Raw genomic sequence first — 27,345 nt, 5'->3', positions numbered from 1 at the left:
CGCGCAGATTTTCATGGGACGGAGTTCCACCTTGTTTTCGTTCCATTAAGTCGCACCCCTCTAAATAAATTCGCTAAATCTGCAATCGCCACAAAAATCACCAGTAGAGGGGTCGTTTACAATGTTATGAGGTTGAGATTCGACACAATTTTATAGGTAATGTTTTCCTACCAACATAGAAATTTCTCTGGACGACCATTTTGCGGATAATGAGGAAACCGAAAAAATACTCATAATACTCGTATAAGTCGGAAAGTCTATTTTTGCGATGAAATTTATTAAATAAAAGAACGTATACAGTCTACAATCAGGATTGCATTGTTGAAACGTTTGTTTTTCTCTGGTGACCCATTTGGGTCAGTCCACAGAAAAGAAAACCTATCAAGGAAGGATTAGAAAATGATGGTGGCCAAATCTGGTGACAGAAAATTTACCAAGGGAACAAAAGAAACCATGAAAACCGTTAAAAAATAATGAAAAATAATTAAACTTTCTAATTATACAGGGTGGGCCACCAGTAACGCCTCGGTCGCTAGTGACCAAACGGCAAATGTTACAGAAACCTGTTTAGGTGGGTATGTGTAGGTTGATTACGGCTACATTTTAAAAATATTTTGAAATATACAGGGTGTCCAGGAAAAGCGTACCATATCAAAGTTATGTTTTTTTAAATGGAACACCCTGTATTTTACTGCATTTTTGAAAGCACCGTAAAAAAATAGGTGAACTTTATTAAAGGTTCTGCATACCTAGGACTTACAGTTTGTGAGATATTTCAATTTTAGTGAAAATGCAGGCATAGCGTAGAAATTTAATATTAGCAATAAAAAAATAATTTTAAGGAAGCAGCTTTGGAGGGTCTATTTTAGATCCTTGAAGTTATAAATTGTTATATTTGTCGTCACTTAGTATTATACAGGGTGTTCAAAAAACTGCTGAATACTTCTCTCAACTTTAAACAGCAATAACTTGGTTATTTTAAATGGAACACCCAGTATATTTTTACTTTGGGAGTTGGGAAATTTAAAACTCTTTCAAACTGTGTATAGGTTCCCTATACCTATCTCTAACGGTATTGGAGATATTTGTGCCGTTTCGTTTTTTATCGATTTTTTTTTTGTAAGATGTATCCACGTGTCTTTATCGAGGTCTTTACTGAATTGGTTTGAGTTCTTCTTGATGACGTCTCTTTAAATATAAGGAGAAAAATGTGAATGCAATTAGATGGCGCACCTGCACATTTTTCATATTCAGTGAGGAATTATATAAATCGATAAATAAGTAATAAATGAGTAGGTAAGAATGGTCCATGTCAGTGGCTACCACAGGTGTCCAAACCTCTCGTAATAGACTTCTTTGTTTCGGGCTGTATAAATATATATCTTGTACACAGTGTTCCACCTACTACTTGCGATGATATGAAGAAAAGGATTAGATATATCACCCCAAATAACTATTCTAAGGAATGTGAGAATATCATTTGAAGATAGAATAAGATGCTGTATTCAAGAGAAAGGTTATCAATTCGAACATCTATTAAAATTTTTCTTTGTTTCTTCTAAAAGTAAAATTTTCTTTAATAAATATTTTTCTTGTTCATAAATAATTCAGTTACTTACTACAAACATATTTATACAAAATTAATAACTTTTTATAATCATTCTGCTTATAAAATAATATTTTTTATTAGAAAACTTTTTTGAATATTTTCATGATAATGATAAAAGGAACTTTTACTTTTAGAAAAAACAAAGAAAAATTTTAATTGATGTTCGAATTGATAACCATTCTCCTGAATACAGCATCTTATTCTATCTTCAAATGATATTCTCACGCAAATGCATCTCTAATCCTTCCCTCCAATATCATCGCAAGTAATAGGTGGAACATTGTATACAAGATTTTTTATATAGCTCGCAACAAAGAAGTCCATTACGGTGAGGTCTGGACACCTACGTGGCCACTGACATGCACCATTCCTACTTATCCATTTATTACTAAATTTTCGATTTAAATAATTTCTCACTGAATATGAAAAATTTGCAGGTGCGCCATCTAATTGCATCCTCATTTTTCTCAATATATTTAAAGAGACGTCATCAAGAAGAACCCAAACCAATTCAGTAAAGACCTCGATAAAGACACGTGGATACATCTTACAAAAAAAATCGATAAAAAACGAAACGGCACAAATATCTCCAATACCGTTAGAGATAGGTATAGGGAACCTATACACAGTTTGAAAGAGTTTTAAATTTCCCAACTCCCAAAGTAAAAATATACTGGGTGTTCCATTTAAAATAACCAAGTTATTGCTGTTTAAAGTTGAGAGAAGTATTCAGCAGTTTTTTGAACACCCTGTATAATACTAAGTGACGACAAATATAACAATTTATAACTTCAAGGATCTAAAATAGACCCTCCAAAGCTGCTTCCTTAAAATTATTTTTTTATTGCTAATATTAAATTTCTACGCTATGCCTGCATTTTCACTAAAATTGAAATATCTCACAAACTGTAAGTCCTAGGTATGCAGAACCTTTAATAAAGTTCACCTATTTTTTTACGGTGCTTTCAAAAATGCAGTAAAATACAGGGTGTTCCATTTAAAAAAACATAACTTTGATATGGTACGCTTTTCCTGGACACCCTGTATATTTCAAAATATTTTTAAAATGTAGCCGTAATCAACCTACACATACCCACCTGAACAGGTTTCTATAACATTTGCCGTTTGGTCACTAGCGACCGAGGCGTTACTGGTAACCCACCCTGTATAGTACGTTCATAGAATTGCAGTTGTATAAAGAAAACTAGTAAAAGTGACCTGTATGCAAAAATAACCAAAAATACAAATTATACAAAGTAAAATAAAAATATTAATAAACAATTTGGATATACAGAAAGTTTCCATTAAGTCTGTAGGTATTTTTAATAATAAATTAATTTTTGTACAATTTTAAATAGAATTGTTAAGAATATTTATAGATTAAATTATTGTTTAATTCAAATTATCTCAGAAGACGAACTAAATAAGAGAAAGCCTTAAACAAAACCCAGTTTTTGCAACAGATGAAAAAACTATCAAAAGAAGATTTACAAACCTTCATTACAAAAACACCTCTGCTAATTTTTTGTCCCAGAATTAGCTACTAACGAACTTTTTCCCCAGATTCCATTATCCCTTTAATTCTACGTTTGAAATGAAAATGGTAGAATCAATTAAAATTTTAATTACTAATTCGAAAACAGATAGATACCTAAACTTCGTACTGCTTGCGAAACAATATAAATGTTTATATTGTGACCCAATTTAATTTCACTCATGACTGTATTTCCAACGCGAATCACTTTATTCTTGACAGTAGCATCATCTGGTGTAACGTGGTAATACTTCTACAATTATTGGCTTTGCTGTTTTGTTTTCATTGTATACACTTCAACGGGAGATTATATCAAGGCAGGCGGCTTTTCCCCAAATTATGCTGAAAGCGTAACGCTTAGTTCTGAATGTATTTTCTTAGTGACATTTTACATGAAAACTGCTTACTGAAAATTTAGCTCGTTACTTCATTTTCTGTGACACAAATCCTCCATTAATTTATTGAAAAGGAGAAAATGGCATTTCTGTTTTTAGAGATGAAAAATATGAGTTTCATATGACTAAGTTGTGAGAAAATCCTTACTTTGGCATATACGAGTAGAGAATATAGGTTATACATGAGTTATAGCCAAGTACCTTACTTTAAGTTGACATTTCGTGGCCTTAGGCTACTACCCCGCTTTGACTAACAAAATTTTAGTGTACGTAAGCGGGAACTTACCACCTTCATATAGTTGATGAGACTATACCCATGAGGCCAAAAGTCCACTGCATCACAGCTGAGTGGCTTTATGTCGATTTGTTGGCTAGTGTCCAGATCGTGCAGGGCCTTGGCAAACAAGTGCACGGCGTCGTACATAAGGGCGGTCTCCGCCTGTAACGATAAGGTGCTTGGGTTTGTACGAGGTTTCATCAAGAATAAACAAAACAATTATAATATAATAATATTGTAACAATTTTGGATGGTTAAAGCACATTTAAAATTAGTTAGAATTGTATTTTTAAGCCAGTTATACAGGGGTCTTCAAAAAGTGTCTCATTAATTAGTACAACAACTAATAAAATGTCTTTTCTCTATGGGTCTCGAGTGATGGGTACTCTCCACTGTTTTTGTGAAATAAGTAGCCAAATGATTTTCTCAAATCAAGTTTTGTATAAACGTATAAAAAATTTAAAAAAAAATGGGATGGTAAAAATCTCTATACTGCAGATCCTTTTATTTCTCTGTGCGAAAATACTTAAATTTCGCAGAAAAGGAAAATTATGAACGCTCTATTCAATTCCTACATTATTCATAAGCTAAATTGGACTAAAAATCGTCAATGCACTAATGCCTGAATAAACGACCTAGCGATTTTAATTGAATAATAACAGTTCCCCAGTGTCTCATTTATAATTGATTGAGCCCTGTACGCATAAAAGCGGGTTGGTCGCAGGAGGCGCTCAGATTACCTCGGAATCAATTTGCATTGAACATTTTTGTGTTCTATTTTGGCCGCCGCTTGCAATATGGTAATGGGATCTAGTTTCCTGGAAATATTCCTATATTAATAAATTTGTATTTGCATTTGGGTTAACGATCTGCTGATGTATTTCACTCCGTGGGATAGAGCAACAAAAGACGAAGTTAGAACTAGGCAACGTTATTAATGATGACAGCAAATCGAGAATACGACAGCGCCACGTTTTTTTTGTAAATTAACTAACTAAAATTACTTTTTCATGGAGTATTGAGGGATGTAAACTAGTTAGGAGATTATTGTACTAACGACATGTAAAAAATATTTAAGTTTGACCGGTTGTAAGTCAGTCAATATTAGTCCAAAAACTTTTGAAAACGTATCATTTTCAAGGGAATCTCATCTAGTTTTTCTGTAAAGCAATTTTCTTTGCCTACTTCTCCTAAAAATATTAGAGTAAAAAAATAAAAACAAAATCCAATTTTTTGTTTTTTTTTAAAATAGCTTTTGCATAAAATTTTTCTTTTAAATTTTTTAAATAAGCCATTTTGATGGGAAATTCAATTCTCTGCAAAATTTTTCTTATGAACTAAGTATACTGAAATTTTGCTTCGTTTTGTGTTATATTTAAAAAACTGCAAAAATGCATTTTCACCCCTATCTTCAATTTCAACCCTCTAATTTAATAGCACCCCGCGGTTCTTACATTTTTAATGACCCTTCGAACAAGTCATGTGATAAAAATCCTTGAACGTCTTATTTCCTTCCTTTTTGCAAAAAATGAGAATTAAAACGTATTAGAGTAAACGCGACGAAAATCGAAAAATTGGCTAAGTTTGAGCGGCCATATATCAGTCAATATTCATTCTAAAATACTTTACAACCTCTTATTTTGAATGAATTGTTATCTACTTTTTTTTTATGAAGGCCTACCTCCCATCTTTACTCAAAAAAACTAGAGTAAAAAAAGTAAAAAAAAAAATGAAATAATCGAAATTTTACTTTTTTCAAATTGTTTATTAACGAATTTTTGCATAAAATTATCTTTTTAACTTTTTTAAATAAACCATTCCGATGGGAAATTCAATTCTCTAAATAAATTTTCCTACGAACTATAACGATATTTTGCTTCGTTTTCGAGCTACAATTAAAAAACTGAAAGGGGTGCATTTTCACCCCTATCTCCAATTTCCGCCCTCTAATTTAATAGCACTCCGCGATTTTTTCATCTAAAATGACCCTTTGAACGATTCATGCAATAAAATTGCTTGAATGCCGTAGTTCCTTTTAACCCTGTTTTATTGGATATAATCAATAGTTTAAATCGTCAAGAGATGATTATGGCAATGGTCAAGTTTCGAATTGTAAGGACATACAAGATTCTACCGGACCACTTCTATTTTCGGCCACCTTTCGAAACCAGTAACTTTTAAAAAGGCCATTTTTCCAATAACCAACATCAAATCCTATTAAGAGAAATAAAATTTCCTGAGAAAATACGTGGAATTTTACCTCTAATTATATCCACACTTCGTAAGTAGACTTTTAGAAATGCAATAATTACTAAAGGGTACCTATTTTCCAAATATCCAGAGTGATAAAAAGCTCATTAGTATTCAAAACCCTAAGCTGTACTAACACTTTTTTAGAAGAATGACACTTTCATTGGTTTTGAGTTATTTTTTATTCAATCGTGCTTTTGTTACAATCATGTACCTAGAAAGAAAAAAGTTTGTTTTCGTAAGAAAAAATTGACATTGAAAAGTATTAGTAATTTTAACGAAATTATAAAAAATTAATCCGACTTATAGAAGCCGTTTAAAGAAGACTAACAATATTGCTTCTTGTAGAGTTCTTCGCCTAACTCCAAAAGTTTCTTACTATTCTCAGCCTTACATTTCTTACAGCGAAAAATAACGGAGAAAATAAAAGGTGACACTTATGGTAAATCACCCTGTACAAAGTTATAAGAGAGCAACATTTTTCAGAAAATGTCGGCATATACAAAAGCATTTTCATTAATTAAACTGACCTGAAACGCATCATGTTTACGCCTTCCAATGGAAAAATAAAAGCACATCCATTCAAACATTTTTAATTTTAAATCACGTCCGGCTGTCCACGTACTCGACAACAAATGTTCCAAACTACCGCGTTTTAAACTGAAGCACTTATCAACGCAGCGGCTAGAATAAAATACTGCCTGTGTTTATTTCAAATTATATAAAAATCCCTTTCACATGGCATCAGGGTTGGCTTTTACACATAAATAAGGTCGGTGGTGCTCTGTGCGGCGTATATCGCAGTTAAATTCACATGTTAGAAATTATAGACGCGAATAAAAACTTTATGGTGTGTGTCGCAACCAGAGCAGGGAGGGAGGGCATGAGATTTATGCTCCATATCAGAAGTGGGATTTACTGTTACACGCTAAATCATTTTCTCTTATCAAATAGTTAACTTTAATATTAGTACACTACTTCCTCCCGAAAATACTAGCAATTAATTTTTCATATTCACTAATTAAGAACCAGAAACTGAGGAACAATGTGTAGGCTACGTAACAATGTTAATATCGCACTATAAATAATTCACATGCCAATTTCCCGGTGCATTCATATTCAAAGTTGTAATATCCGGAATTTGAACTGGCTATCCAAAGACAACAATACCCCAGAATGGAATAATAGCATTAAACTTACCTTCACGAAAGTATTATTATCCTGCCCCAATCCGGTAAGCACAAACAAGACGGAAATATTAAGTTAATTATAGTTTTCTACTCGGCAGACAAGCAGATGTTAAAACTTGTAAGATGCTCATGCCGAGGACTTATAGAGTCGAAAGGAATTACGTAGGAATTAAAGATAAAAGGAAACGATATTTAAAGTTTTTCAATATTTCGAAGTTGTTCCGCAAAGCGAGAGAAGGGTTGGAGTATAAATAATGAATTATCTGTAACTGTTGTGGCATTAAACGTATTATTTTGTTCAATTGGGCATTGTGTAACTGTTCCTGTGAAATTAAAAAAAAAACAATGCGGGGAAAATGAAAAAACCTGTTGTTTTATTAAGTGACAAAATACGTTTTGTGAGTTATTTTCTAATTATATTTGCCACTGCAGGTGATATAGGACATAATAAAACACGATTCATAATGGATATAAAAAAATTATTTTGAAGTGTAAATAACATTTATATACGTTTTAATTACCCGTAGAGTTTGTGTTTCCTGTATTTTCAATGAAAATACTGAAACCATTGTTAAATGTTTATGGTGCAGTATAGTTGTTGAACCAAAACCCTGCTGTAATATTTTGCATTAAAAATTAATATTTTATTTAAAAATTGAAATGTTCAAAATGCTTTTAATTCTACAATGACGTCTGAAAAACTATAAACAATAAATTATTAAAAAGGATAATATAATAGTTTTAGCAGCACTTAATTGCAATTTGTTCTTGCTGAATTACATTAATATTGTTATTTTGTCTAATGTAGCCAATGAAATAGTTGAAAGTTTTATATTTATTTTAAATTTTCCCATACGTATTTGAATTTACAGAATAAATTTATGTAGGAACACATTTTTGTTTGCAAGTTATGAAAATATCTAGTTTGCTATTTCAAATCCAGTCTCTATTTAAAACAACCCTAACCCTATTATGACACTGCCCTGCCATAAAACTTCGAATTTAAAGCGCAAGAGAGGAAACTGTATTTAAACAGGAAAACAAAACGAAAGTTTTATACCCGATATATAGGCGAAAGGTCCTTTTTATTCTTCGAGTCCAATCCAATATTCCAGTCCCTCACCACTTTCCTAACTTCAGGCCCATCAGGATCAACCAGCCTGAACGCCGTTATGTTGGTGCCGCCATATTTGAATTCCTCCAAGTCGACGCCGTGCAAATCCTGGAAATTAAACAAGAACTCCAATTAGGATTAGGCAACAAACGATTAAGGACGACTTTAAACTGATGCTATTGCCAGCTAAGAGGCCTTTCCAATGGAAATACGTTCGACAATGGTTTTAGGGCCGCTATATTTCTCTCTGTAACTGTGTCTCTAATTGTCTTTGTATTTAGATAACGAAATTAAAGAACTTTTAGTATCAACCCCCGAAAAAACCGATATCAGATTATCATAAGTTCCATGGAACTCTTTCCTGCGAATGGTTTCGGGAGAAGGAAGTGTTTTCTTATCAAGAAAATTGTATTAGATCTAGACGAATGTATTTATGTCTGTAATAAACGTTTACTGGTGTGCAGCTGACTACCGGAAAGAAAAATGTGAATGCAATTATAAGTAGAAGGTTAGAGTGAAGCAAAATTGTTACTAAATGCAAATACATAGTTGTAAAGTTATTTGTCCAACAGTTGCAGTTGTGTAGGGGTTTTTAATGACTAAAATCAAATTTCAATCACTAGTGACTAAATTCCTTTAGTCACTAGTAGAATAAAATTAAAGTGATTGCTTCGTTGGAGTATAAAAGTTTTACAAAAGTATCCGTTTCTACTACATACAATCTTATATCACAGATCTTCCTTCGATTTATTTCCGTGAAGTGTTATCTTATCTAAAGAATTTTATTAGATCGGGACGAAGGTATTTACTTCCGAAATAAGTTTCAGGCTTCAGATAATCCGTTCTTTTCAGGGAGCAAATTTCGTGAGCCGTAAATTCCCCCGTCCAAATCACAAATAACAGAAACTTACTAAGGACGTGATGAGGTAGCTATGATAGTCGCTCATCATGCCGATCTGTTGCGCCTGCTTCAAAACATCGTAAATCCTCTGGGTGGAACAGTCCAGGACGATGTGGGACTCTGCGGAGTTCTTGATCTGCTTCAGCAGGGGCCTGGAACAAGGAAACACAACTTTAATTGGATTTTCAACGCCATTTATAACTGTTGGGGAATTGCCCCGCTTCTTTGTTTATTGCGGGATTTAAAGAGTTATGGCCGGGGCGAGGCTTGCTTAGATTTACATTCGGATTAATCGCATTTTTATGAGCAAGGTAATGGCTTCCTTAAAAAGGGCCCTTTGGAGTTACAACTTTTATGTCGTCTCTCTCCTAACGTGTTTAATAAGAACTCGGTAAACAGGACGAATTTTTTTTCCAAAGTACAGGATTTTACGAAAACGTGTGCAAAAGGCGATAAAATATAAAAAAAAATATTTTCCATTTAGAAGACACATATACATATATGCTAATACAACTTTTTATACTTAATTTACAATCCCTGCATATTCTCAATCGATACATGAGTTATTACATTATTTTTTCCTAATCCCAAATTGTTAATGGTACTTATATATCCTTGCAATAAAATGAATCGCAGGCAAATCAACTTTTTTCTGTACTATTATCTTTTTGATGTGATATCCAATTCAGTGCAATATAATTTTTTCTAACATCTAGTTGTCTTTTATTCCCAAACTGTCAGTCGTAAATTAATTTCTAACGTCAAAAAATTATCTGTTTTAGGCTGCGTTTGAGAGAAAATTTTAGAAATGCTGAAAGGTCAATCCTTGTCTTGTTACCTCGTAAGGTGTCTTTCCAAAAAGGGCAAAGTCCATGCAGAAGCGGCCAGTATATCCTCTAACACCAATGAAAAAACAGAGGTCCCGCCATTGGCAGATACAACTGCCAATTCCATAAGGTACAAAGTATGTCAGGATCGGGTTCCTGTTCACAAAACCGTCGCCAAAAAATGTCTGACCTATGAACAAATGCAAGAAGAGGTGAATTTGCAAAATTTGCAACCTTCAATGCTGCCTATGTGGGACTCCAAATTGGAAAAGTGAATTGTGCAAAATGTCTGACAAACTGTACCTTATTTTTAAAATAAAATTGTTCTAGTGGATACGGTGGTAGAATCAATTAATAAAATATAATGTAATTATGTGTGGTACAACATGTTTTCGTATATACTTAACGGTGTAGACATTTTACTTTTGGAAAATCATACTATAGAAAGCACAAAAATTTTCACTGAGAATTTGACGCATTTTTTTGTGGGAGTGTCAACGAGAAAGTAAATATTATTAAAAGGAATGACAGTAGTAGTATCAGTAATCCGTCTCATGATGCTTGAGTACTGCTCATAAAATTTGAATACCTATTTCTAAAACTTCGTAGGGGCAGTTTTGAAAAATACACTCCAAACTTTCTTGTTTAACAAACCATGCCAAGCTTCATTTACGGGTAGTAACAGAAATTCCAATGTACATCGAACAAAGTTGCCTAATCCAGGATAATTTTGATAAATAATGCAGAAACATAAGAACTGTGCTTTCCTTCTGGACCGGTACTTAAGTTAAAAGTCAGTTGCTGTTCTTGTGATTAAGATAATCGAGTTTAAGGAAGTGCCAAACAAACAAAGACGTTACGATAAAAGTTTAATTCGACCATGTAAGATCGACAAGTTAAACAAATGGAAGCAGGAAAAAATTACGGACAGCGATCTGGGAGATAAGGGCACAGAATAATTATTATTAACTGGTTTCCATTTTCATGGTTTATCCGCATCCTCCAAAAATGGATTGTTCTATTTACTCTACTCTTGTATCTAGATTATTAGATCCTGAAATTGCATGTGACGTCAGCAGTCCTTAAGAAATTTTAAATTAATTTAATTATGAAAATCATTTTCTTTACGTTTAACTTTTCAATGTCTTTTACACCGACAGGCTCCTGCTCAACAAAATCTTTCACAAACACAATAGTACCAACTTATCGCAATATAATATTTAATAGGTAGGGTAATGAGACATTTTTAAATTTCCTTAGATGTAATATGAAACACTAGCGAAATAAACCATAGTCCAGACAATATCATTTCGAACCCTCCACTTCTCCGCCTTATTTAAGCACCAAACTGTCAAGCTTCAGCGATTTTGTACTATTAGGAATATTTTGGTCTATTAAAAAACAAAGGTAATATTACAGGAAGAGACAGAAAAGAAAAAGACAAGGCGAAGGACTGAAAAAAATAAGAAAAAATGACAATCCAGACTTAATCCGATAAACAACATTATTTTTCAATTTTTGCTCGACGTCTGCAATTACAACGACGGTATTAAAATACCAACAAGCTGCTCGCATCTCTTCGCAGCTTTGATATAGAATCTACAGGCGTCAAAGAGAAACGTCAGCTTAAATATAAATTCCACGTTTTTTGTGCCTTTTCAACAAATCCCGATGCTTTACCTGCCCGTTCCTTTGAAGCAGACAAATAACTTCAGTAAAAAAATAGTCCGCCGGGCTATTGATGTCGTGAATCACGATGCCGCTGCGGATATGCAGGAAATAGGAATCCATGTGGTAATTTGTACGCATAGGTGTAAAGTTCGTTGCTATGGCATTGTGGCGGATCCTGTGAAGGTCTGTGATTCATCGCTTTATGCACTAATCAGAGTTTAATTATTAAAATACTATGGCGCGTCAGTATCGGTTTTCGTTCAATTTTGAAATTCAGCACATATTTAAATAAATAATAATTTAATATTGATATATTTGAATAAATCAAATGCAAATTTTAAAATTTATTTTAACTGTTTGCGTATATTTATATTTTAAATGTAAAATTGTTCTATAACATTAAATATTGTTTCTGCAGTAGCGATATACGTATATCTACATACAGAAAACACTGTTTTTCTTTTATGTTTTGGTAGTCATAAATCATTGTTTCAGATATCAACGCGACGGCGACGCTGTCTTTCCACAAAGTTTAGCGTTTTTGGAACCAAGTGAGATTTGACGCCTCTAAGGTACTACAAATCTCTTAAAATGGTATATACCGAAACTTTTGAAATGCCAACAGTATTAAACACGGTCTCTTACTGTTAATCGACGATTTTCGAACACAAGATCTTTGATTTGATTAACTTGTCGTTCATCAGTTAACGTTGATGGTCGTCCGGGACACTGTTCGTCCTTAACGCTTTCTCTGCCCGCTTTAAAGTCTTTGTACCACTCGTAAACATTTTTTTGCGACATAACCTCAGCACTAAAGACCTTGTATAACATGCTCAACGTTTCCGCGGCAGAATATTCATTCCGCAAACAAAATTTAAAATAGTGAAAACCGATAAACTCACTTTCGTATGTTTACAAAACCACGGAGTAACTCTGCAGCAATTGAATCTAACCCTTCGTAAGGATGGACTAAACAGTTCCTGCGTAAATTCACTCGGTCTTTTGACATCCATTCCCGGATCTTCAGGCGGACTAAACATATTAACTTATATAATTAAATTCCAAAACGTAACATTACACATCACCTGGAGGGAAGTAGGGAAGCGTAACAAATAAACATAATTCACAATATGTATATCTCCGTACGGCGTCGTCTCTAAAATTCCAAGGGGACCTCTCAAATGTGTATCTTACAGGCAAGGGGCATAACCCAAACAACTGTTTCGGTGTATCGTCAGAGGGAAACATTTGTAGATATTCAACGGAGGCAACTGTGATATAAACAGGCCATTAAAGTGAATGGAGTCTTTAGCCGATTGATTTCCAGACGATCTAGTCGGAGGTACTTTATTCTAGGGATTGACAATTGTGTTTGTCTTATCTTCTCTTTAAATGATCAGAAATCGTAGTCTTACTCTTCGACAGGTGAAACAGTTTTATAATAACGCATATGAGAGAAACATTATATGTATAATAATGTTCACAAACAGCAGAATTGCTTCAAGCGAACTATGTGCCGTACATCGCCGTGAACAAACAATTTAAATAACATATAATCGATAGGAAAATTTACACGAAGGCTGTCGAGAGTTATATTACATTGGTTGGAGTTCCACTCTTGAATTTGAAGGAAAGAATCTAGGCTCGAGGGGGTAAAACAGCATGAATAGATTCATTGGTTATTATTGTTACACAGAGTGTTAATGATATATTTAATCAAACTTGAATTGTGATTTCTACGTTAGATTTCAATAACAAAAGTTCTTATACACATATAGCCAGAAAAGTTTCGTTTTTGAGATACAAAATATTGAAATTAAAAAAATAGCAATTTATTTAAAAATCTATTAAGATTCATGAAAGTTGTCCTGGTAACTTAGCAAGGTCAACTTTCATCAATACGCTGGGCTGATGCACACTGGTTTATGCTATAACATTTCTTTCAATTGCAGTGAAACGTCCATTAAATTTATTTTTAAATTTCAGGGCAGAACTGAGGGTTAATTCATATCGCCCACATCAAACAAACTTTATTAATTTGAAACCTTTCAGATACACCGCTACTACAAATACTCTATGTTCAATTGTATTAGATATTAATTGATTCCCAATAAAGGGGTTTACCGCAAATCATTTTGTAGCAACTGGATGTAATATACTAACGAAGTTTGCTGCCGCAATACCACATTTAGCTGATTGCATTAAATTGGCGACATAGTTCAAAGCCACAGCGTTTTGCAACGTGAAAAATACAGAGGCAATACAGATTCCTCACATAAAAATTGTGTAGCTGTGTCTAGCTGGAATATTAACGAGACAATATAATTTCAAGTGCTAAAAATACTGGATGCTTCAAATATTAATTATTTCACAGTCCAAGTTGAACACAATGAAGAGTCAACAGTATAAAGACGATGCCAGTTATAGTTATTGTAGAAGTTATATCTGAAAAGAATCTGACAAGTTCTGAAATTTCAACCAGTACACCATTTAAAGAGTTTGAAGCAGCAGCCTCGATTCAAAATGAAAAACTCTCTATCAAAAAGGGAATGAAAGAAGAATTCTGCTGAAGACCAAACGACAGTAGCAACAGAACCTCCCCCAACAACGTCAAAAAAGTCACAAACTTTCCACTTAAAAGTCATCAAACAACCGTAGAATAATATAATATGTTTGTTACACGACATAAATTAAGATAAATACTGTATACTGTACATTCTAAAAAATATATAAAAATCGCTTTATAAAACACAGCGCTCTACAAAAATCATGACAAATACCTACTTCGTTTCCATGTAGGTGGTAAATTCCCTCTTATTTAAATAAATGTGTGAGACGTTAGAGAGATGTATGGCGGTAATATTCTCCGCAATGGTAAAGTATGAATACCAGTGTTTATAACAGTTACCACGCTCTGCTAGGTGTCGAAATTTATAGGGTAATATTTTAGATGTATTGCGTCGGGTACTTTGCCCTAATTAAAATTCATAACCGGTGACGGCCAGCTAAAGTATCTGGTTTTCAGGAATTTCGCTAGAATGCACTGTTTCATGCACAACTGCCAACTCAAAATTGACCAGATTCATTTAAATTGTCAGATTTTGATAAAAAATTGTATATCAACGTTGTTTTATTATCAATTTCCAGTGATACATGGACTAAGGGTCGATAAATATTACTTTCGGTCATATTTTTAAGATTTAGGGGTGCCTAAGTTAAGAAAATTACGTGAGAAGCTTTAAAATCGCATAAGAACATGAAAATACTAATTACAAATAGTACGAGTCTATTTATCATACTTTTTCTGATGAAACTTCTATAGAGGTAAGGTAAGGTAAAGGTAAAGTAGAGCAGCCATATTCAACCATTTTGTGAGTTTGGGGTTTACACAGTATTATGGGTTTTATGAACATCTTGATTTATTATTATTTTCTTTTTAGTGCGTTTTAATAAAAGCTTGTTTTTAAAATAGTTTTTTACTTTTCCAATTTAATGTTCTGGTTCCTCTTAACCAAAGAAATTAATTCCTTCCCATTAAATTAGCCCTGTTTTAAAACCTTAATAGGTTGGTTTGTTCCAAAGAAAACGTTTCTCCTGCCAACTTTAGTTATGCAAAAAGCTTATTTATCCCATCGGCTCCAGGCAAAGGAATAATTAATTAAGTCGGTTTACCATTAATCAGTCTTTGCCGGGCCATTCTTTTTATGATATCTGTTGGATGATTATCAGGAGATTAACGAGTTGATATTTAAATGAAGGAGTTGTATTTTTTAGGGGGAAAGTTGATCGAGTGGGGTGAGGGAGCGCAGACGACGGAAAGTTGCCCTTATTTTGTTTTAATGTGGAATAATAATAGCTTGGAGGGTGGAAATGTGAAGTGTGCCGCAAAGTATTAGGTGCAGTAATTATTTCTGGAGGAAAACGTACACAGAATAAATTTAGAAATATAAAGGTAAAAATTTAAAAAATTTACTTACATTTATTAACATTAAAATTATTGACAAAGTATTAATAAATTCGAAATGACATACAACGAATATACTTCGGTGTGCATTGGAAATTCAGGTGAAAAGCGATAGAGAATCTCCTTTGTACACAAAACTTCCAAGTATGAGGAACCACTACTGGCAAGAAGTTGGCGAAGAAAATAAAGAAGGTTAGATTAAGAATTTTCTCTTGCTCAACTATATTTCATAATACCTTCGGCCATAAGGAAAGGATATATATTAAGATGAGTTGTTGCCTGAAAGGTGAGCTTTGAATAATAAAACTACAGGAACAAAATAAGAGTAAAAGTTCGTAAATAAAACATAGAGGAAAGTTAGATGGGAAGTTGCAAATACGAATGTATATTTAATGGTGCGAAAACTTTTAATTTAAAAACTAAGGACTCCTCAGTCTAAAGTCGATTGCTCTTTCGAAACAGTTTTTTATTTGTACAACAGACAAATTGAAGTGAACTAATCGTCAAAAATAAATACAGTTTCTGGTGCACTATTCAAACATTATATTTATTTTCCAAACACGGAGAAACGTAAATTGTAGTTATTTTCCCATATTGTGTAAATCTATATATATGATAGTATTTACATTTAATAAATAATATATCGTCATTGAAACAATATGCTGTATTCTCCATAACAACAGTATGCAAAATCAACCATGACAAATTTATAATGAATTAATATTTGAATAAAGAAATAACATTACTGGTGTATTGTATTTAATCTCTTAATCTAGATTTACCGTTAATAATATACATTTAAATATTGTTCTCGATAATTTTAGTTAAAATGTTTCATTTATTGTACATGGATTATATTTCAAAACAGTTTGCAAATAACGATATGCGAAACCTTCTACTGAAAAATATAATTATTGGCATTTTCGGTTTGACATCTGAAATTAAAAGCAGATTTTTCTTGTTTTGAAGAAGATGTAACCCCTATAGAGAACGTTTAGATGAAAACTTTATCAGATAACCCTGCCATTGTCGATCAATCTCCCGTATCAAGGGAGATATGAAATTTTTATTTTATTTCGACAACAGTGGGTGAAGCGCCGTTATTGTAGGATTCATGGATGTATCAAGTAGGATGAAAAGAAACAAAGAGGCGTAAAGGGGGATATTTTCAATCTTATGACGGATTCCAGTATAGAAGAGTAGGGAATGAAAGAGATACAGGTATTACGTCGGAAGATACAAGGTGGAGGCGTTTGTGAGTTTAAATGAATGTCTTGACAATATTGCGTATTTAAAAGGAAAATAACAATAGGGTTTAATAGAAATTATTTGCAGGCGTCCCAGGTTTCCAGATAAGTACAATTTGAAAAAAAATTATCGAGTTGTTATTTTTTGTTCCAAATTAAAATGAAAAATATTAATGATATATGTTTGCAATCCTGGAAATTATTTTTTTTATTATATTTTGTAACATGACCACGACATGAAACACACAGAAAAAAATAATTCATTATATTAGTCATTTCAATCGTTCAGTGAACATAAAAGTTTTAAAGTATCGAGTAATGCTGTAGTCGAGACAAAATGATACATTCTTACAATATGTATCACAGTGTGTATCCGATATCGTATATATTTACAAAAACATTATGGTGTTGCATCATAAACCCCTGTATAAAGACCTACTGTGACATCCTCACGTTCTCGATGAGATTTTACTCGTATAAGAATATGCATTAAAAAATAGCAAAATGTTTCGTTAGCCAAGACCTACCACTTCTCATTAAAAATAAATCTCTATTAGACCAAGCAAATTAAATTTTTACTCGAAAAAAGTCCTATCCTCGAGATTATTGTAAAACTGTCTAAAGGAACATAATATAAGACATCTCTCATCTCGTGAGTCAAAAATTTTTATTAGCTAACTTCTATTTAAACAAATAAGTGAGGAAAACAGTTTTTTCACTTTGCAGGGAAAACCATCAATTTTAGCGAAAAGTGATTCTCAGACAGCTTGTAGGGAGTAAAATTATCTACAAAATGAGACTTGTTAAATTAAAATCGGTTAATAAACAAAAAAGTTATTGCAAAAAAACAGAAAAGTGCCCATTTTTTCATTTGTTTATAACTATCGCATTTATTGTTAAAATTTTATAAAACCTATGACAAGTTGAGGGTTTTGTCATACTTTAAAAGTGTGCCAAAAGTGGGCGCTGTAGGTGCAATAGTTTTCGCACAATTCTATTTGTTTATAGCGGAGGCTCCAAAAGTTATGAACTTTAAGCCTCTGTACAGGCGTTAATTTTCAACCAAACATGATTCTGAAAGCGTCATTGTAATCTTAAAGACGTAATTAAGCGACCTATTAAAAAATATCACCGTTTTTTTGACATTAACATTCTCAAATTGTGCATTAAAAAACCGTGCGTTTTTCGCTTATAAACAATTTGAATAACATTGTTGCTATTTATGCTATCTCACCGAAAATAGATGCAATGGATAGCTGGCAAAAAAATACAGTTTTAAAATAAAAAAAGTACCCTCTACGACCAACAGGAGCCAAGATAAGAATTTTTTTTTTAAATCGTAGCGCAATTGTTTATAAATATTAAGACTTGAATTTTTCGCAAAATAAAGTTTACGACGTAAACTACGATTTCCCGTGAATTGCATTGAAAAATGTGGAAAATTAACGACTCACGAGCCCTTTAAAGAGAAGGTACTCGCTAAGTAAACTGTCCGGCGGCCGGCGGCGTGGTGGTGGGGGAAGCTCGTCCAAGCGGTCGCGCGGGCGAGAAAAGTTAAATCCAAAGTTCAAATAAGTGCGCGCTGTAAATTTTGCAATATCTCGGCTTCTATTCATCGTAGAAACTTATTTTTTTTTAAACTGGGGTAGCTCGACGAAAAAATAACAATGGGCATATTTACGAATTCGTAGAATAGCCCTGAACCCCAGAAAAAATGCATCTTTTATAATTAATTTTGTTTAATTTACAAAAATGTCACAAAAATTATTGTTAAACGAAATATTAATTAAAATTTCAATTTCGGAATTATTTTACTATCATTAAATAAATAAATGAAGCTATCGTTTATTAAAAGTTATTTTTTTACAAATTAAGGCAAAGTAAACTTGTTTTTTCAATATTTTGTTAGATATTTAATTGCGATTTAAAAGTAAAATTAAAGTGAAAATTCATAAATTATTTTTTTAAAATACCTAGAAAAGTTAGCTAATAAAAGTTTTGACTGACGAGATGAGAGGTGTCTTGTATTATGTTGCTTTGGACAATTTTACAATAATCTAGCGGATAGGACTTCGAGTTTCTCTTTTATTTTCGCTAATTTTCCCATGTACAGCAATCCGCAACATTAGAATATCGTACTTAATTTTCTCTCTCTTTAGAGGTAACTTCAACAGACATTTTCCACTTTTGTGAAAATTAACAGTCACATAAAGTCTCTTCAGCTATGTAAGCATTACTTATTACATCCGTTCACGCGTTCACTCACATGGATTATTAACTAAACTGCCTTTATGTACACATCTCACAAAGGCTCTCACTGATAAAATACAACTGCGTATTGCGGAAGTTTATAAGATGGACGCTTTGATATACACTTGATATATTCAATAACCGAATAAGAAAAATTTAAGTGGATGGAAAAGGAATTAATGTTGCAACTGGGATTGTTGAATAAAATATCTGAAAAATAATGTAATAATTCATGCAGTCAGTGTTTTATGGACACATTGAATTCCTTGGGTTCGGGTGAAATTTTGTAGAAGGAAAACAATAACGTTAAAGGAAAATTAAAAGAGATTCTTCAATTTAATTGACATAACGGCTAATAAAGGGGGCACTAATGACCTTGGTGTGTACATGCCTTAAGTGTTCTCGAAGAATTCATTATTTAGACAACATGTTTATACAAGTTTACACGTTTTTCACCCGCATCCTCGTCCATCACGCCAAACTTGCCCAAGAAAAACCGCCGCAAAGAGCTCTTCCCCGCAAAACTAAATTTCCCATCGCGCCAGTCACCGCCGTGTAGTTAGTCGAGTATTTAGCGAGCATGACGAACGACAGTAAATAATGGTTAGGAGGGGAAGAGGCAAAACAACTAGACAGCAACCGAATTTGGGGGCCCTAAATACCTGCCTCGAAAAGTTAGTGCCGTCCCGAATAACTGAGGAGATAATTTCACGGCTTAGTAATTACCTTTTCGAGCACTGTTTACGGATTTGGGAGGTTTTTACTACCGGAATTGTTTGAGCAAAAACCGAGAGCCCGGCAAACGATCGCGATTTATTGTTTTCTATAAGCCCCGGGATTAGAATAAGCCACAAGCGCCTGCCGGTGTTAATGAAGGACGTCGGTAAGGATTTAGATTTTTACCCCTTCCCATTTTTGGGGTGGATTAATAATTTATATCTGAATATGAATGTAAAAGTTGAGGCTAGCAAAAAGTAAAGAGGTTGGGAGTAGAGCTTTTACCACAGCAGTTCTGTAAAGAAAATGATTTTATTACACTGAAAGAAATGGGCTTATCTAGAATAATGTGTATAGCGCATATTAAAACTTTTATAACCAATATACAACTTTTATGAAAAAAAAAGCAATCATCTCCATACTCATTATCAATCAGTTTAACTGGAAGGTGCTTAATACACCTTATGCATCTATGAAATAAAGGTTATAATGAATTACTTATATATTATTAGGTGTTATAGACTTTATATTGCAATTGTATAGTAGGGAAGATTTGTTGTATAAAGACCAGTATCCGAATTTGTATATAACAATTGTATTAACAGAATTATTCGTTCTTATACTGAATATGTTTCCGTTTTTAACGTGTAAAACGCATCTTATAATGGTTAAGTGATCGTCGCCTCTCGGTGCATAATCGGTTATGATCGTTGTTAAGTTATATTCATAATCTTGTAATAATAATCATATGTCAGACCCGAGAGCGAAGTGCGCCGACTCAATAAGAAACCTGGCTATTCCAGCCGCTGATTTAGGGTTCGCCGCACGAGCTCATCCCTTCAAGATTTCAGTAGCATCATGCTATACATGAAGCAGAACGGTACTCAACTATGTTATACAGTCCACTTTTATTGTCCATACATGTTCAATCATTGTCAAAATAAACACACAAAACCACAACGTCTTTATTATCTTTGCTCAAGAAGAGAAAATACAACAATCGTAAAATTTCCGACAATCCGCTGTGCATCGACTTACACACATCTAGTTTGATGAAAATGGACAGTATATGCACATGTTTTGTGGGATACATGATCATATCGCGTTGTGTGAAATGGAAAATTATTATGTAAGTATCTAACTTTTATGGCTTGTAATTGTTTTGTTTTCTCAAATGTAAATCTTGTCTAAATCTTAAAAATTATTATTTTGTAGGTCCTATTAGAAATCGCTGATGTTAAGTTTTACATAAGATGGAGGAACAGAAGGCGACAAAGAAGAGCATGGGTATAAAGTCAATCAACCAGAGGAAATAAAATTATATGGAAAGAAGCTCAACCTTTCTGGGGATGCTTCATTCTTAAGGTGGAAGAGTTATAGTGTAAATTCTCATGTAATACAAGAAAATACGGGTGCATCGTTGCTAAGAAAATAAACTGGACAGTTCTGGGAGCGATTTGTCATCATTTTTAATGCTTAAAAGTATGTTTTATGTATGTTTACATTAGAACCTTAGCTTGTAATTACAGTTATCCAATAAAATTTCTGAAAACTTAATGACATATATTTTTAACTCATACAGAGTATACAACAGTTTAATACATTTATATTATAAAACTTATAACCAGTACTAGATGTTATAATACCGATATGGAACAGTTTAATAACTGTTATTGCTATTATTTTGTAAAGGGTATAAAAAACGTTGTATACTAGTTATACAATAATTTAATAAAGAATAATACTATTCACTATACAACTGTGCTAGCAATACGCGTTTTATATCCAATATTCACCTGTTTAACTGTCACATATAGTATACAATGGACTTATAATGGTATATAGAATTCTAATAAAGAATAAAACGCATTTCTTTCAGTGTACGAATCCGAAATACGAACAAGAAAGTTTAATCTCGTTTCAACACACGAGAATTTTTTTTATTTAAAAAATTGTCATTCTTTCTGAATTCGAGTATATGTATATTGTGCAGTCGATGAGGCAGACTGAACACAATACGTTGACTCTGATTCATCTTTAATATTATTCTAAATCATGTGAAGCTGTCCCAAAGTTGCGTATTGTCGTTGTTGATACGGTAAATTGGAAAAATCTTACCCTTTCATTCGTACGTAGCCGGTTTTGTTTGAAGTAGATTAAAACATTTTTATTAAATTGTACCTATTTGTCTTAAAATGAACGAAACAAAAAAATTGCAAATTTTTGCTTTTCTTTAAAAAATTTCTACGCGTTATCCTCGTATAAACCTGAAAATAAATAAATTGGTTAAAATCGATCTAAATGCAATCTAAATTAAACAGAAAGCTAGAATCTTATACTTTTTTCCGACATAATTGTATTAAATAAGGACCTATTCATTGGCCATCTGGCTCCCTGATCTAACAAAACGTAATTTTTCTCGCGAGGATTTATAAAAGTAAAGTTTATCCTTTGGCTGTTTTCGCCGAAACTACTTCAAAACTTCCCGCCTTGCAGACTATTAAATTTTCTTTTGCGCCATATCCGAAGCTTTTCCAGCTGAAATCGCGTTACTGAAGCATAGTGTGTAATTCAGTTACTTTCGGGGGGTGAGAAAGTCTGCATAAAAGGTAAATTCATTAACTGGGATGAAGGCGGTAATTTTCCTGGGACTTTAAAACCCATTACCAGCATTATGCGACACAAGGCTTGTCGGAGGCATGGAAATAGTGCCTGCAGCAACTACTCGTAAGACACAGGATACCTACTAAATATTCACTTCTACGATACTGTTTACATTGAAAACTTGGATTAACTTTCTTTGTGACTAACTGAACAAGTCAAGAGTTTTTTAAAATAAAACATTATGTAAATGTATTTAAACAGAAAATTCAAATTTCATGTTACATTGTTTTCTAAAACGCGAAACTGGGTATTTAAAGATACTGGTCCAGATATGTTGGATGTGCAAGACAACTTGCTAGCACAGTAATATCTTTGCTCCAAATAAAACCTCCACGTTGGAATTATCTGACCCACAACAAACTGCAGTAAAGCCGTGTAGTAAACTACTATTTTATTTTTCCTCTACTTTAAAATTTCCTTTGTATATAAAATTTTTAAGGGAAACATAAACTTATAGAGATATTCTGTAACGATCTATAAATATCTATTTTATGGTCCCACGAGAAAAATGTGCAGTACAGAACGACCTATAATTCCGTTTTAATGTTAGAAATGTGTATTCTGATAAACTCATTCATAAATTGTACTGATGATTGTTTAATAATTAAAAAGTTCAAGTAAGTATATCATTGTCCTGATCAATGGAATTATTTTGTGTTGTCAAGTGACTAAAAAATAAAAAATAAACAATTTTCACTGAAAAACTGAAACAAAAAAATTTACCTGTAGTCCGAGCTTTCTCCTAGTTGACGCACTGTGATGGGAAACTCATAAGGTCCATGAGCTTTCAGTAATTCCTGTAACCGGACGAGACCCTCGTTATTCTCGTAGATGATGGTAAATGACTTCCAACCCCAGGCCTTCACTAAGTCCACATATGCCTGAAACAAGAAAACGTTTCGACTATTTACTAATCAGAATTGTTGGTTTTAATAGATGAAATTATTAACTATAGAAGTTTCTGTTGAATCGAGCTTTACGTCACAATAAAAAGAAGTAAAAGATACCAATGCAATGCATCGTAATGCAAACGCGATTTAATTTTATTATAAATTTGTCAGCATAAAAAATCTAATGACTGGAACAGTTTCTGAGAGAACATATTATTTTTTCCTGTAAGAATATCTAAAAGAAGTACGATCTAAACAGCACGTTATACGGAATAAGTTCTATTTCGTCGATAAACTTGGATAATGTAGCATTTAAAGTTAGATTGCGGTTGAGAAGAAAATAAGTCCATTAAAGTAAATTAGGTTCCTAAGAAAATATGCCCGAAATAACTCCCCAAATGCTTTTTCTTTAGTATTTTAGGAGACCTGTCCTCCATCAACGAAAATTGGCTGCTGTTACATAATTGTTAAAGGTAGATATCGACTGATAACGTTAAACTATACATTTTCCATAAAGACGCATCGCAAAAGTTCAAAAATATGAATAAATGAGTTTTGCGAAGAATTTAGACATCTGTAAAAACTTTTTGTAAGAAAATTATTGAAAAGTTTCAAAAATGCTATTTTTGTTCAGTATAAGATTTGATAAGCCTAAGTAGGAAATAATGGTGGTTTCAGGAAACCGTAACCTAAAAACAAAAATTTGAATCATAGCACATTTACAAACATTGTATTAAATTTTCAAAAATTATAAAAGAATTAGTTTTTTTTTCAAAATATCGCGAAAATCCGAACAGTTACAGCCGATCTGCGAAGTTTGAAACCTTTCTCATTTAATTATTATTCCATCTGTTATAGTTTTTGAGTTTCTAAACCCAAATAATATGTTTCAAGCCACTACATTATACACAACGTTCCTTTCCTTTTCACTTTAACTTAATTTTTAATCTTTCCAATACTGCCCTAGTTTTATTAAGCACTTTTAGCAGCAAAGAAATCTTAGATATCCAGACGTTTTCGATTGCTGGAAATGCCATCTATAAAATATCAGTCCTACTATTTTTTGTGTTCTGTAAACTGTTACTATATAGTTATGAGAACGTACCTATGTTTTTATTTTCATTAAACATCCCATTGCTTTTGATAATAATTATGGAACAATTAAAATAACATTTAATTAGGGTTTACTAGTACGTGCTGTAGAATTTACTGTGAAAACACATTCTTAATCATATATTATTATCTTATATTTTTCTTAATTTGTGGCTAATTGGTTATTTCTTTCCTGAGAGAAACGTTATTTTTTCTTTCCTATATCTGTATTATTTCAGGTAGAAGCTGAAAAAACATATTGGCACTTACACCAGCTGAAAGAACTACCAATTCTATTCCAAAAAAAACACACACTAAGTGTTGCAAACTTAATAATTTCATTATACTTGAAATTTCAAAGAAATCAAAATTTTTTGGAAAATATTAAAAAGCGAATAATTCGTAAAAAGTTTAATGCTCATAAATATTACCACCACAAAAAAAAAAGTTGTAGTATTTTTGCCTCCTGATCACGAATCCATTGTCAGAATTGAGCTATCGGATCACAAGAATTTCCTAACCTCTAAAAACAGGTCAAAAATAGTAAAAATTTACGAAAAAGTGCTAGGAAAAATACAAAAAATTTGTAAATCGATAGAGCAACTAATTTGAAACAATCAATTTTTTTTGATAAACCAATACTTTTTGAGTTATTTGCAACTGAAAACTAAAATATTCAATTGAAAAATTGGGTTTTCAATCGCAAATAACAAAAAGTATTGGTTTATCAAAAAAACTGTATGACACATTTTTTGCTTCAAATTAGTTGCTCTATCGATTTCCGGGATTATTTTGGCAAAATTTATTTTCAACCCCTACAAAGGGGTAGAAACCACCCCAGGGTAAAAATACATATCAACATAGGATGTATTTTGTTTCTTGAGCTACTCCCCACCTACTTTCCAAATTTCAAGCAAATCGCTGCATAGAGCGGAAATCAGAGCTAAAAACATTATAAACTGAAATATTCGTAAATTTAAGGGTTCTAAATTTTTTTAGCTCAATTTAAACAATGGATCCTTATTCCTCATCTCAAAAATTATAAAAAAATGTTTTGTATCATTTGAGATTTTTTTTTTTCAAACAAGAGAGAAGAAAAATGTAAATATTTTCCAAAATTATAATTTTGGGGCTCAATTTTGAGGGTGTAAATGCGGTGCTGGTGAAATATGATTATTTTTCCCGCAGTCTGTTCCTCTTAAGCTTTAAAACGCTATTTTATGTTTTATTTTTTATCTTTTTTCTTCGAGGCGCTACTTAATTTTGTCCATACCTAAGTCCAAATGAATTATAGTGCGCCATCTATATAGAAAGATTTGAACTAAACAGTTCCAACTGCAATTTGAAGCTATTCGAGGGACCTAACAACCCCAATTTCCGAATCTAAAATAAATTTCTTAATTTCGGAGATATTGGCAGCGGGAGTGTTAAATGGCACACCCTGTATACAACTGATCAATTTTAAAAAGTGGTCTTTTATTTACCAAACTATTCATAAAATTTGTTCTGTGCTTTTTGAACGTTATGCTACTTCCCGTGCGGTAGCCGGAGATTACCGTCGACGAGCCAGCCCTCTGGCAAATCCAGATACATGGCCATTACGCTGCGACGCCGAATGCACACATGCACATTCGGGGAAAACGTGCGCGATGAAGGAGACCTCAACATAAACCGCAAATAAAACAATTGAACGACCGAAACTTTTGTTTTATGCGGCAAGCATGTGCGCGGCATTCATTATGGCGAACATCGAAATGCATTCCGGCCGAGGATGCAACTTTTCATGGATTACATTCGCGGCTCTCGGGGTAGTTTTATATCTCCATCTGATGCACGACGCAGTGGAAGTTATATCGGTTAATCCGTCTTGTAGACATGTAGGGGATACTAAATTTTTAGTACCGAAGGAATGGCAATAAAAATCTGTGGATGCCGTCGAAGATGAGGGATAAAGTTATAAAGTGTACCTATAGCGGGATCATTTCTTTGAGTGACGCGCAATACAAAATATTATACAGGGTGTTTCGCATGTAGGGCTCTCACGGTTTCGAAAATTCAATACTTGTGTATGTTTTCGGCCTCGAAAATTGAATAATTCCAAATATTTCGAATTTTCACCACCAAGAACAACATTTTTAACATTAAGGCGATGTTTCGCATCGTATTAGCTATATCTTGTCCAAATTTGGTTAGGGCAACTCGCTCGGTTTCGAAAATGTATACAGGGATGGCCAGAAGTACGGAATAAAATTCATAGCTTTTGAATGAGTTAATTTTTTTTAAAACGCTGAAACGCGTTAACTGATTTTGATTTTTTCCCATCTTTCGGTTATATAATAATTAATTTTTTCTCAACCCCCTAACCACCAGCTACCCTTACTTTTTTTTTCAAATGGAAACAAGGCAATAGGGGGCTCGTTGAAACGCTTATTACTCCAGTCGACAGAGGCCGAAAAGTTACTGTTGGTGACATTTCTTGATAACTCGGAAATAACTACACAGGTCTACTTTAAATGATGAGTATAATAACAGGCTAATTTGCTGACAAAATGTTTTATCAGGAAAAAAAGTTATTAACAATTTAATCGTAAAAAAAAATTTTTTTAGTAGTTTTCTTTAAATAACTCAGCGGGATGACTTTGTACGAAAAAATGCTTAGGACATGATTTTGTTCGTAATAAAAATAGCTACAAAATGGCGGTGGTCCGATTACGAAATTTGCAATAACAAAGCCGTGAGATTGAAAAAACGGT

At 32.9% G+C, this 27,345-nt stretch overlaps 1 protein-coding gene across 1 annotated transcript in view; it reads right to left on the bottom strand.

Annotated features, from left to right (window-relative positions):
- Positions 1-27,345, bottom strand: part of LOC108909903 (glutamate receptor ionotropic, kainate 2) — a 120,874-nt gene that overhangs the window by 38,000 nt on the left and 55,529 nt on the right. Inside the window, exons 4-8 of the mRNA XM_018714376.1 lie at positions 23,334-23,491; positions 9,281-9,422; positions 8,316-8,477; positions 7,266-7,286; positions 3,825-3,977 (exon numbers count right to left, since the gene is read on the bottom strand). Of these exons, the coding sequence (XP_018569892.1) occupies positions 3,825-3,977; positions 7,266-7,286; positions 8,316-8,477; positions 9,281-9,422; positions 23,334-23,491 (636 nt within the window). The remainder of the gene's footprint in view (positions 1-3,824; positions 3,978-7,265; positions 7,287-8,315; positions 8,478-9,280; positions 9,423-23,333; positions 23,492-27,345) is intronic.

Source organism: Anoplophora glabripennis, unplaced genomic scaffold (genome assembly GCF_000390285.2).
Source record: "Anoplophora glabripennis isolate ALB-LARVAE unplaced genomic scaffold, Agla_2.0 scaffold27, whole genome shotgun sequence".
NCBI classification, from domain to species: domain Eukaryota; kingdom Metazoa; phylum Arthropoda; class Insecta; order Coleoptera; family Cerambycidae; genus Anoplophora; species Anoplophora glabripennis.
Note: the sequence above shows the minus strand (reverse complement) of the source record. Positions and strands in the feature narration are given on the sequence as shown.